General features: G+C 40.4%; 1 protein-coding gene across 1 annotated transcript in view; it reads left to right on the top strand.

The window, feature by feature from the left end:
* The window catches only part of TMC1 (transmembrane channel like 1), a 74,573-nt gene that overhangs the window by 7,268 nt on the left and 54,467 nt on the right, over nucleotides 1-12,838 (top strand). The window contains exons 2-4 of the mRNA XM_019473653.1: nucleotides 2,383-2,448; nucleotides 2,560-2,932; nucleotides 8,922-9,062. Coding sequence (XP_019329198.1) covers nucleotides 2,383-2,448; nucleotides 2,560-2,932; nucleotides 8,922-9,062 — 580 coding nt within the window. The remainder of the gene's footprint in view (nucleotides 1-2,382; nucleotides 2,449-2,559; nucleotides 2,933-8,921; nucleotides 9,063-12,838) is intronic.

Here is a 12,838-nt window from a genome sequence, read left to right on the forward strand (position 1 = left end):
GTAGATGTGGTGCTTAGGGACATGGTTTAGTGGTGGGCTTGGCAGTGTTAGGTTAATGGTTGGACTTGATGATCTTAAAGGTCTTTTCCAACTGAAACGATTCTATGATTCTATGATTCTATGATTCTACTTTCTTCAAGCAGCCTGAAATCTATTAAGTAGTTTAACACTTTATTTTACCTGAAATGTTGGATTCAGACGAGCACATTTGTTACCCTTATGCTATTTGAATTATTAAACCCCGACAGCTACCTTCTGCACTGCTTAAGCCTCTGTGTTGCATAGTCCATTGTCACTTTCACTATTATGTCAATATGATGTCAACTTGAGCACGATACACTTTCACTGCTAATGCATGTTTCAGTATATATGATATACCTCCAGCTGTTTGCTTGTTGTATGCGCTCATCAGAATCTGCAGTGGGGCCAACCTTGTACCATTAAAGTGCTTCCCTGGGAATTTCCGTTTGGCTGGAGGAGATCAGCAAAAGCATTAGTTGCAATAAAAGACCGTGCCCTATTGTTGCATGCAAAGTATCTCTTTAGAAGTGTCTGTCTTCATCTTTGCAAGCTTTCAATAGCAACGTAATAATCTTTGTCAAATGGAGATCCTGTTACTGTCAGCAGCAGAAGGCATATGTCCAAACAGAACAAAGGAGTGCTTATTTTCACATTCCACTGATGATATTGAATGATAACATTTTTGCAGAGTCTTAAAAAATTATTGTGCTGATGCTGTGGAAATGATAGAAAATGTAATTATAATGAAATGTTTTGTAGAGGGAACTTAGACTCCCTGCATATATCCCAGTTTTAAAATGCCTGTCAAATTCTGGATAATAACCCTTTGCCCATTATTGCACACAGTGAAACAAGACCCTAGATTCCTTCTTGTTTGCAGCCTTACATATTTTACTGCTTTTCTTTGATACTGGGTAAAGCTAAGAAGTTGTGCCTGATAGTTAGCTACAGCGGTCCCTAGATAAATCAATTTATGTATAAATTTTCGATTAATTGCTAGTGGCTTAATAAAATTTGTAAAAGGAACTAGGGAACTAGGGAATGGGTGGAGAAAGAATATAAAGAAAAATTCAAAAGTGTTACAGGTGAATGAAGAAGGAAGATAACTGTAGTTTCCTCTTGCCTGAAAAACGCAACTATGACATGATCATGACATGTCACCTGTCCTGTCTGTACAGAGGGGACATTAGACAACATACGTCTGGAACATACATGGTATATAGGAGTGGAATGACAGCTGCCTATTTCTATTCATGGTAATATTTCTTAGTCTTCTCATTAATCTCCTACTACCATTTATTTCTATATATTTCACTGATGTGTCTCAAGTGCTGTCCCACATGTACAAGCTCAAAGATACCTCAAGAGAGCCTATTAACTCCTGGCTTCTCAGGTATTAGTTGGATTGCTTCTGAAGAAACATTGCTGGTGAATACCACTAGCAGTTTCAGGAGTGACCCATTAAATAATATGTTCATACCAATATTTGCAAAGAGCATATTAATGGATATAATACATATGAAAGAGAGGAATATTTTGCTTTCTTTATATATGCATTATCCCAGTTTCAAAGTGTCCCAGGCAAATGAATTGGATACTTTCCTGGTTATTGATGGGTAGCAGAGGCAGCATCTCTTATTGAACTTATTAAGACTGAAAAACTTCAGCAAGAGATCCACCCCAAACCAAAAATGTTTCTAAGCAGACATACTACTTGCTTCTGTAAATAGGCTCTCTCTCTAGAGTCTCCAATGTTTTTATCATCTCCTGAGTGGTAGAAGACGACTGTGGTACAGCATGCGAGTGAGCTGGGTCAACTTTTGTCACTATGCTTAGAGATTTGGTTGCTGGAGCTGAGAGTACATCTTCCTCTTTCTTCTGGGACTATGCTTTTCAGCCATGCTGCAGCTATGAAGCTTCATGCCCTCCAGTCAGTGAAATCGGAAAATGATTCTTTTAATCTTTAATATCAGCCAGTGCTTATCTTTCACATTTAAGAAAATCTTTGAGAATTGCCCTAGAAACTTTTTCATCTTCCTTGTTCTTTTCCTCAAATTGTAGGATATTGCTATCGTGTTTCTTTTTGAGGGTCCTCCTGTCCTACGGATTTCTTCCATGAGAGGAAGTTCTTCACGGCATAACTTGAGGGTTTACTTATTTGAGTGCTGAAGTAAAGTGTAACTGTTTTTTCCTGTCTTCGTCTTATTTCTTGAAAACTATTTGCCATGTTCCAAAAAGCTGGGTTTGTGAAATGTTGTAAGGGAGTACAATGCAGTAATTGCCAAGAATTTCTTAAAACCTGTGCATTCCTAGTGACTGATCCACACTTCACATGCACTGGCCTTTGTTTTCACTCCACAGATGGCAGTGATGTTGACAATGAAGAAGGCAGTGCAGCTGAGAATGAAGAAAATGTCAGAGGAACAGGTCAGTAGTGTAGATTACTTTGAGGCCACACTCAGATGTTTTCTGATTATCTGTATGAATGAAGGAGGAGGAAACGTCTCCCTCTAATGTGTTTTTTTCCCTTCATCACAGATAAAGGGGGGAAGAGAGCAACACCAAGAACCAGAAGGGGACATACGAGAGGGAGAGCGAGGCATGGTGGTGAGGAGGATGAGGATGATGAAGATGGGACAAGGAGAGCTGGGCATCGAAGGCACAGAAACCGTAGAGGACGGGGACAAGCAGCTGGAAATGAGGGCAGTGATTCTGATGGGGACCCTGCAAAAGCCAGGAAGAACCAGGCAAATCAGAAATCCAAGGAAGATGATGAAGATGACGAAGATGAGAAAGGGGGTAAAAGTGGGAAAGGCAAAAATGAGAAGAAACAGGACAAAAAGCCTGATAAGAAAGGGAAAAAAGAGAAGGCCAACAAGAAGAAAAAAGACAAAAAGAAATCAGGATCTGGGTAATTAATTAAATTATTTTTTTAATATAAACCCATGGTTATCTTACATAAAACCTGCTTTCATTCATAGCTGTGAAATACCAAGCGTCAGTATGACTCCATTACTCCTTACAGCCCAATTACAGCTGGACAGATTATTTTTTTTTTCCTGCAATGAGGAAATGCTGGCTGAGTGAAGTGGAAACTTTCCACAAAGCCATATCCATTTTGGTGGAATGAAGTCAGGGGTTTGTCACAAGTCGAGGGTGGGCCTTGGGAAATGACCAGCCAGGCCCTTCTGGGACTGCCAATAGCCTGAGGATTAGGTCAAATTTGGTCAGGCAGAACAGGAACTCAAGCCAGGGTCACCCTTATTGTAGTTAAATATCCTAAGTTTATGAGCCGTTCTCTGGAGAAAGGGAGTGAAAGTGACAGAGGAGGGGAGCAAATGACAGAGAGAGGTCATAACAGGTGAGATCTCTCCTGCCTTTTCCTTTCCCCAGAACTAAAATCCCCCAAACCCCAAGCTGATAACCCTCCAAAACCCCAAGGTATAGTTGTATTTCCATTGCAGAACTAAAATCTTGACACAAGATTGAGTTCTTGTTTCCCAGCCAGGTTTGAGCCAGCTTTTTATAAAAGATCAGTGCCAAAACTTCTAGAACCCAGAACCAAGGACTGAGACGGGATTTTCCAGTCTGTCTCCCACTCACTGCCTCTGAAATATTACTGTTCACTTTTCCAAAGCATTTAATGCAACCTGGGGTCTTTGGAAGACCCCACTGAAATGGAGCACTTCAGAGAATTATTTTGTATTTTTCTGCCATCCTGGCATTCTCTTGCTCCCTGTCCCTTCTCATGCTATTGAAAGGAAACAACCCCTGGGAATGGTGTATAATGGAGCAAATGGAGCTAGGCATGCTTATCTCAGTGGGGAGGGAGAGAGGTTCCCCTTCCCTCGTTCAGCACTTGCTACAGCTGTTTGTGTTCCCAAAGGCATCACTGGAGAGTGCAGCAGGAGTCAAAAGAAAGAAAAAAATACAGTGAGACATGCTGTTGCATTAATTTGTCCATGATCCCATTTCAATATACTTCTACTTCATTTCCCTTCCCTACAAGAATGCCTAAAATCTTTCTTTGTGCTGGCTCTTCGCTATGGTGCCAATTATCCCCCATCTGTGCAATTTCCTGTACTCGTATAGCAACAGTCTTGAATGTGTCAATCCATGTTCCCTTGCTTATTATTGTCTTCCATTGTAAACATTTATTGAGCATTAATTAAAAAAAACAAACACTGAAAACATAAAATTGAATGACGACACAATATTTTTCATTGTCTTCCAAAGCTTTTAACATTAAAATACATATGTTTGGGCTAAATAATTAGAAATTGCTACCTGGATCAAGACTTAGTTCTTGAAGTAATAAGCATAACCTTTGAGGAAAAACTGAGGATGCCATGGAAGATACCTCAAGAACATTATATTTTTAGACTTTTAGGACACCAGCTGACAAGATTGCAGAGTAATAAATTTAAGAATGTTTTAAAAGGTTTTTAAAAGAAAACCAAAAATAATATAAAAACAAAGGAAAATAAGCTGGTGATCAGTTCAGCAGTGATTCAGATAAAGGATTTGCAAACCTTCAGGACAGAAGAGAAGGGTGGCAGCATAGAAATATAGACTGTCTGGCAAGTCTATGAGGACCTATCACAACAAAAGCTACGTACTGTTTAAAAGTACATCTTGCTGATGTAGTTTTTAATTGCCAAGACATTTCAGCATGAAAAAGCATGATAAGAGTAAAATAAGAAGTTGAGAAAGAAAAAAATGAAAAAAACCAAAACAAAAAGAAAAGTAAAATTGAATGTGATATTATTCCACAGGGAGATATTATTGTATTTGCTGCTGTCATTGTGGATTTTGCTGAGCTCTGCAAACACTACCCTTTTTGGCTATGTCACAATATAAATCAGTAGAATCTGGTGCTGTTACCCTCTTCCTCTCTGCTACTTTTCACCTAAATCAGGAAAACCTCTTTATGCCTTAATTATTCTACATAAAGGACATAAAGGAATCCTAGGTGGACTCTGTGTTGATTTTTTTTTTTTTTTTAACCTGTTTTTTTTTATCGCTGCTAATTTTTTTTTTTTACTGATTATTTTGATCGCTGCTAATTTGTGGTAGTGAGTTTCACAGGGTAATTCCATGGCAAAAGGAGTTATTTCTGGGTGAGTTTTAAATCTTCTGCTCTTAGATGCTATTGGTTGTTGATGTAGTTGATTCTTACCTGTTACTGAGGGTGTGAGGAGGGCCTGCTCTACACTGTTCATAATCATCATCCCAAAAATATTAATGATAAATTGCTCCTTATAGTCTCACTGTGAAGATCTGTGATATTCCTAGGTTGAAAAGCGATTTTGTTCTTTACTGGCTTGTCTAATTGTGACTGATCGGTCTTAGATAGAAACCGTATGCAGTCACTTGAGCTACAAATCCTCAGAAAAGGAATCTTATATTCTGCCTAGCCTGTGCAATTTCTATTTTTACTGTATATGTCTATATGTGAGCAAATCAACTGATTTTTAATAGGATTACTCAATAGCATAAAACTTATGGAAAAGACTAGAGGTACCTGGAAGATTAAGGCAGTACAGGCACTGCATCTTTTTGCTAGCAGGAAGATTGTTGACGAGCACTAAGTGCCAGGGGATGTTATAGGGGTTATCAATAAACAATAGAATTTTCACAAAAAACTAGGAAGAAATGTAGTCAAATTTATTCACTCATCACTCTAGACTTTTAAAGTCCTACCAGTCTTTTCACTGAAAACATCCAAGCTCCAAGAAAACATTTTCATCTTGATTTTTACCTCTATAAAATGGCTTTTACAAAAATAATGAGAAGAGTAGATTACATCCATAAAGAGGAGAAGAAACTAAAACCGAAACACAGATGTGTAATATGGGCATAAAACAAAACACAGATTAATAGTATGAGCAAGTTCATTATGTGTGTGATTTAAGGAAGCGCCATTGATTTCAAGAGCTCTACTGACTTAGGAAAGAAAGCATTGTGTGCGTTTATGCTCTGTGTTAGCCTGAAGGTCACAGTGAACCCTTCTGGCCTTCAAATGTATGAATCACAACCTTTCATGAAAGGCTAAGACTTTTACTTGCAGAAGACAGAATTCTGATTTCCTGGCTTGAATCTCATAGTGTTCAACCGCTCGAGCTAAAGGAAAAATCTGCTGTAACTTCACAAAGTTTGACTGTATAGTGTAAACACTCTTGAAAATACTGATTTCTTAAAGATGCTTTGAAATTTGGAATTTTTATTACTTTCCTGGTTCCAAAGGAAAGTGAAAAATGAAAGATGAGATGTGTTTGCAAAAACAAATAAAGCACTAGTGGGCAATGGGCACAAGAGCCAATATTATCCCTACTTTACCTCTTATGTTCTGCTCAGCTTCCTTTCCTCAGTAAGCTCACTGCATTAGCACCTACCACTCATATTTCCCACCACTCTCACTGCAGTCTTGTAAAACTGCATATTTCAGTTTTGCATAACCCAGCAATCTTCTGTCAAAGGAAATCCTCAATATTGGGCACGTTGCTGTCTGTTTTGTAAAATGCTGTCGTGGTTTAACCTCTGTCGGCAACTGAGCACCACGCAGCTGCTCGCTCACCCCCCGCCCCCCCCCCGGGTGGGATGGGGAAGAGAATTGGAAGAGCACAAGTGAGAAAAACTCGTGGGTTGAGATAAAAACATTTTAATAATGGCAAAAAAATTAAATAAAAAAAAAAAAAAACAAAAAAACACAAAGCAAGTGATGCACAGTACAATTGCTCACCACCCGCCGACCGATGCCCAGCCAGTCCCCGAGCAGCGGCCCCCCCCTGGCCAGCTTTCCCCAGTTTATGTACTGAGCATGACGTCACGTGGTACGAAACGTCCCTTTGGCCAGTTTGGCTGTGCCCCCTCCCAGCTTCTTGTGCACCTCCAGCCTTCTCAGTCGGTAGAGCATGGGAAACTAAAAAGTCCTTGGCTAGTGTAAGCATTACCTAGCAACAACTAAAACATTGGTGCGTTATCAACTTAGTTCTCACCCTAAATCCAAAACACAGCACTGTACCAGCTACTAGGAAGGGAATTAACTCTATCCCTGCCAAAACCAGGACAAACGCAAAGCAGCTGATTGTAACAACTAAAGATTTAAAGCGTTCTCAAATCCAGACTCCCTTAATCTTTCTGTTCTTCTTAAAGACATGACTCTTTTGGCATTATAATGCCTCAAAATTATATGCACAAATCTTTTTATTGACCTTCATCCATTTGACTTAAGTTTCTCATCTCAATACCGGAATAACAATAAATATGTATGGTGTTCAGTAGCAGTCTTTCTTTCTGTAGATTTATATTTTCTGTGGCACTGTTTTTTATCACAGGAAGTCTGAAGTTTTATGACTGATGGGTTCAACTTTCAAATGTGACAGTCTTTTCAATAAATACCATTTGAGTCTTTAATAGCAGGGCATCTGATAGCTGAGAGCTTCCTTCTTTCTTTTGCTAACTTAATCCTGTGTGTCTGAAGTTTTTAAAGGGATCCCTGTAGCTTTTGCTATAACAATGTGTATTTTATGAAAACTAAAGGCGGATGATCAATGAGAAATTTGTATTTTGCTGTATTGCAAAAAGAATTTTGCTTTTATTGTATTTGTTTGTTTTGAAACTTTTCATAAATATTCTTGCTGATAAACCCTTTTGTCCTTTATGTCACACAGATAAACCCTTTGACTTATATGTCACACAAATCTTTAACTACAGCTCTGTTATCTATTTTGGTAGAAGAAAAAGTTTATAATTCTTTAGTTATCAAGACAATAGAAACTATACAATTAGGTGACTTACATAATGAATCATTCAGCTCTGACTTCAGATTTTGAATATCAAACTCTCAGAAAGGTGAATTATAAGCAAAACAGCCTGAAAACTGCTTGCTTGATAAAGTCTGAATGAACTGTTCCCATAGCAGACTAGAAAACTATTTAAAAAAACCTGTAGTATATTTTCAAACATTCAAAACAGAAAAAAAAGGCAAAAGAAAACACAACAAGAAACAAATAGAAACGCATCAAACTGCTTTTACTAAGAGCTCACTTAGTGCTGCTGACAGTTGTCACTGTCAAGTTTTTAGGGCAGGAAGTCAGAGTCTAAAGACTTCCTTTTTATCATTTTCCTGTTTGCTGGCATAAGAAGAGGAAACACCTGTTGCTAATGATTTGCTATATGCCATTATATGAGATGTAAGATTGCTCACAGAAAAGGATATCTATGAAGGTTTTAGGGAAGTGGACATTGCCTTAATCAGCAATGCTTTCCAAAGATACTAGAAACCAATGCATGGATAAGAAGTTCAGATTACAAACACAACACATCTGGAGATGCCATTAATATTGCATCTGCTTACTCTGAGTGCTAGGACACATCACAGCCTTGCTGCAATGTGGCTTTGAATCTTTCCCATCTCTGAAATGTTACTGCCTTGATCAGTGGATGGGCTGTCATCTGGTGTTTAAACTTGTCTTTTCTGTGGCTGTGGTGTCTTTTTTCTCTCCTGCGGCACACTGAAGTGGGGTGAACAGGTTCATTTTTATGGCTGTGTGTCCTCACTTGCCCGTTGTGAGTTTGGGTTGGACGCTTAGGAGGCTGGTTACTCCTGCATGAACAATCAGTGGCTGTCAGACACTTCCTCAAGAGCGCTGCCCGCTCTCCATGGGATGCTCTGGGTATAGTGCTGGTTCAGCTAGCTGTGGCTCTGCACTTTGTGTGCAGGGTTTGCCTTTCATACTAAAATTAATAACAAGTCTAAGTGAACTGTGTCCTCCCTTCTGCGCAACAGTATCTAGGTCTCAAAGTTAACAAGAATTAACACCAAGTATGTGCTTCAGTGAAAACTTCTGTCTTTTCTGAGTTTTGGTGATGGTTTTTGTTCCTGCTTTTGTTTGAAGCTCTGATTCTGACTCTGAGGAGGAGCAGATTACTGAGGAAGAATTGGCCAAGCTGAAAGAAGAGGTAGAAGAAAAAAAGAAACTAATTGCTACGCTACGAAACAAGCCATGGAAGATGAAAAAGAAGTTGTCCGTCCTGAAGTATGGTTTGATTTCCATAGTGAATATCTGCCATCCTGCTTTGCACTGTTTTTCTGAACTTTCACTTTATTCCTAGACCTAGTGACACAATTAGCTTCAAACCATCTCTAATATCTCTTTCACAGGATGTGATTTCACAGACAGTGGAGGTAAATGACATTGCAGATCAGTGCTTTCTTGTCTCTGTAGACCTGAAATCAAATATGAAAAACTCAGATCTTTTTCTTTTTTAAATTTCCATTACACCCCCCTGCAAAATCTTTCATTTTCTTCAGTAAGGTTAATGTTGGTAAATTCTTCCATTTATAAGTTTAATACCTCATTCAAGAAAAATGATGCAATTTCAGGAATACCTCAAGATTACCGGGGTGGGAAGAGAAGATTTATCTTTCTATTCTAACTTCTTGGAAAGAAAAACAGATTTTTTTTTTTAACTTATGAAAAAGCAAACTGTTTGGAAACTGAGTTGACATTTTCATGCATTTTTAAGTATGCCACATATAAAACAGTATTGTCCTAGCAAACCTATCACTACATTTTCATTAAGGATAAAAATTAAGCTTTCATTTACAGTTAAATTTCCACCAAGTACAGGAAACTGTGTAAACACAGAGAACTTTATTCTTTTGCCAAAACTGTTACAGTCCTTAGTTTTGAATAACTCATTCACTGCAGTACTGCCTAAACGCCAACAAAACCTATGGTCATGTTTCGTTAGACACATCTAACAGAGAAAAGATGGTCTCTCCTGCAGACATTTTTTGATATGGATAGAAAACACAGACAGAAAGGTAGGAAAGAGCATATGAAATATGGTGTGCAAGGTCTACAACTTTTTTCTTCTAGAAGGTAAGGTCATTTTGGGAAGGATGCAGTTACAAAGAGGAAATGGAAGGTATGTTATGAAAGAAGGCAACATGGAAGTGGGTAAAAGAGAGCGGAGTACCTAGGAGATGTAAAGTGGAAGCACTGTGAAGGTGAGAGAAATTTCAGGAAAAATAGATAAGCAGATTAGATAATCAGCTAGCACTTACTTTATTTTGTATAGTCTATAATTGAAGGGTCCCCATGTACATAAAGTTAAAATTTGTTGTATCCTTACTATGAACAGAGTTTCTAGTTTTATAGCTGTTCTTCTATCCCAGCATTCCTAGCAATTCTTAGGAAACTTGCTAGCCTGGTACAGCCTTCAGACTACCAGCAGTTATTGCTCTTCTATGTGGGTGGCGATGAAGTGGCAACATGTAGTCCAAGGACAATCAAAAGAGACTTCCGGGTCTTGGGACGGCTGGTAAGGGAAGCCAGAGCAGAGGAAATTTTTTCCTCTATCCTTCCAGTTGCGGGCAGTGATATTGGAAGAAACAGATGGATCCAGTCTATTAATACATGGCTCTGTGGCTGGTGTCACTGACAGAATTTTGGATTTTTTGATAACTGGATGGTCTACACGGCACCAGGCCTGCTGGTGGATGGATTCTTCTCTCTCAAAGGGGGAAGAGGGTCTTTGCTCATGAGCTAGCGGGGCTCATTGACAGAGTTTTAAACTAGAATTTAAGGGGGAAGGGGACAACATCAGGCTTGCCCATGACAAGCCATGGGACAATGAACCAAGATTTGAGGGACAGGGTGCTAGTGAGGGCCCTCAACCTGTTGCTTTGTGATGTGCTGTGTACACTGGAACACACCTGAAGCTTACAGAGAGGAGCCAGGGGCTCCTGAGGTAATAGGAGCCAACAGGGAAACACCAGGGAAGTACCTCAAAAGAATTAAGGCATGTTCTTCTAAAAAGTTGACACGTCTGACAATCAAGCTGAAGTGCCTCTACACCAATGCAGATAGCATGGGCAACAAACAGGAGGAGTTGGAAGCCACCATGCTGCTAGAAAGCTATGACCTTAGTTGCCATTACTGAAACTTGGTGGAATGAATCCCATGATTGGAGCACTGCTATCGATGGCTACAGGCTGTTAAGAGGGAACAGGCGAGGAAGGAGGGGTGGAGGGGTTGCCCTCTACATCAAGAAATGAATAGAGTGTGAAGAGCTGTCTCTGAAGAATAGCCACGAGCAGGTTGAAAGCTTATGACTAGGAATTAGAGACCAAGGCAACAAAGGGAACCTTGTGGTCAGTGTTTACTACAGGCTACCTGATCAAGGGGAGCCTATTGACAAAGCGTTCTTACTCCAGCTGCAGGAGGCATTGGGCTTGCAGGCTCTCATCCTGCTGCGGGACTTCAACCACTCTGACATCTACTGGAAAAGTAGCATGGCGAGCTGTAGGCAATCCAGGAGACTCCTGGAGTGCATCGAGGATAACTTCTTAGGCCAGGTAATAGACACCCCTCCCAGAGGGGATGCATTACTGGACCTGTTGGTCACCAACGCAAGTGAGTTAATCAGAGGTGTCAAGATTGGAGGCAGCCTAGGCTGCAGTCATAATTCACTGGTGGAGTTCGTAGTCCTGAGGGAAATGGGACAGGCAAAGAGTAAAGTCAGGACCCTGAATTTAAGGAAAGCAAAATTCCAGCTGTTCAAGGAGTTAGTCAAGGGGACCTCCTGGGAAACTACTCTCAGGGACAAGGGAGCAGAACAGAACTGGCAGATCTTTAAGGATGTTTTCCATAGAGTGCAAGAGCTCTTGATCCTCATGTAAGAAATTAGGAAAGGACAGCAAGATACAGGCATGGATGAGTCAAGACATACTGGTCAAACTAAAGAGCAAGAAGGAAATGCATACACAGTGGAAGCAGGGACAGGTATCCTGGCAAGAGTATAGGGACCTTACCTGGTTGTGTAGGGATGGGGTCAGGAAGACCAAGGCCCAGCTGGAGCTGAACTTGGTAAGGGATGCAAAGAATAATAAGAAGGGCTTCTATAGGTATGTCAGCCAGAAAAGGAAGGTCAAAGAAAGTGTACCCCCCCGATGAACACGACTGGTAAACTTGTAACGACAGGCGATGAGAAGGCTGAGGTACTCAACAACTTCTTTACCTCAGTCTTTACCGGCAACCTCTCTTCCCACACCTCTCAAGTAGATGGACCTCAAGGCAGCGACTGTGGGAGCAAAGTCCCTCTCACTGTAAGAGAAGATCAGGTTCACCTGAGGAACCTGTACATACATAAATCCATGGGACCCGACGTGATGCATCTCAGAGTCCTGAAGGAATTGACTGATGTAGTTGCCAAACAACTCTTCATGATATTTGAAAAGTCATGGCAGTCAGGTGAAGTCTCTGGTGACTGGAAAAAGAGAAACATTGCGCCAATTTTTAAAACGGGTAGAAAGGAAGACCCTGGGAACTACAGACCAGTCAGTCTCACCTCTGTGCCTGGGAAGATCATGGAACAGATCCTCCTGGAAGCTATGCTAAGGCACATGGAGGACAGGGAGCTGATTTGAGACAGCCAGCATGGCTTCACCAAGGGCAAGTCCTGCCTGACCAACCTAGTAGCCTTCTATGATGGAGTGACTACATCAGTGGAGACGGGAAGAGCTACTGATGTCTTCTGTCTGGACTTCTGTAGGGCCTTTGACACGGTCCCCCACAACATCCTTCTCTCTAAATTGGAGAGAGATGGATTTGATGGATAGACTGTCCACTGGATGAGGAATTAGTTGGATGGTCCCATCCAGAGAGTTAGTTGTCAATGGCTCAATGTCCAGATGGAGATTGGTGACAAGTGGCGTCCTGCAGGGATCCATATTGGGACCAGTATTTAATATCTTCTTCAATGACAACCAGTGGGATCAAGTGCACCCTCAGCAAGTCTGCAGATG

Source organism: Aptenodytes forsteri, unplaced genomic scaffold (assembly GCF_000699145.1).
Source record: "Aptenodytes forsteri isolate BGI_AS27 unplaced genomic scaffold, ASM69914v1 Scaffold151, whole genome shotgun sequence".
Classification (NCBI taxonomy): Eukaryota; Metazoa; Chordata; class Aves; order Sphenisciformes; family Spheniscidae; genus Aptenodytes; species Aptenodytes forsteri.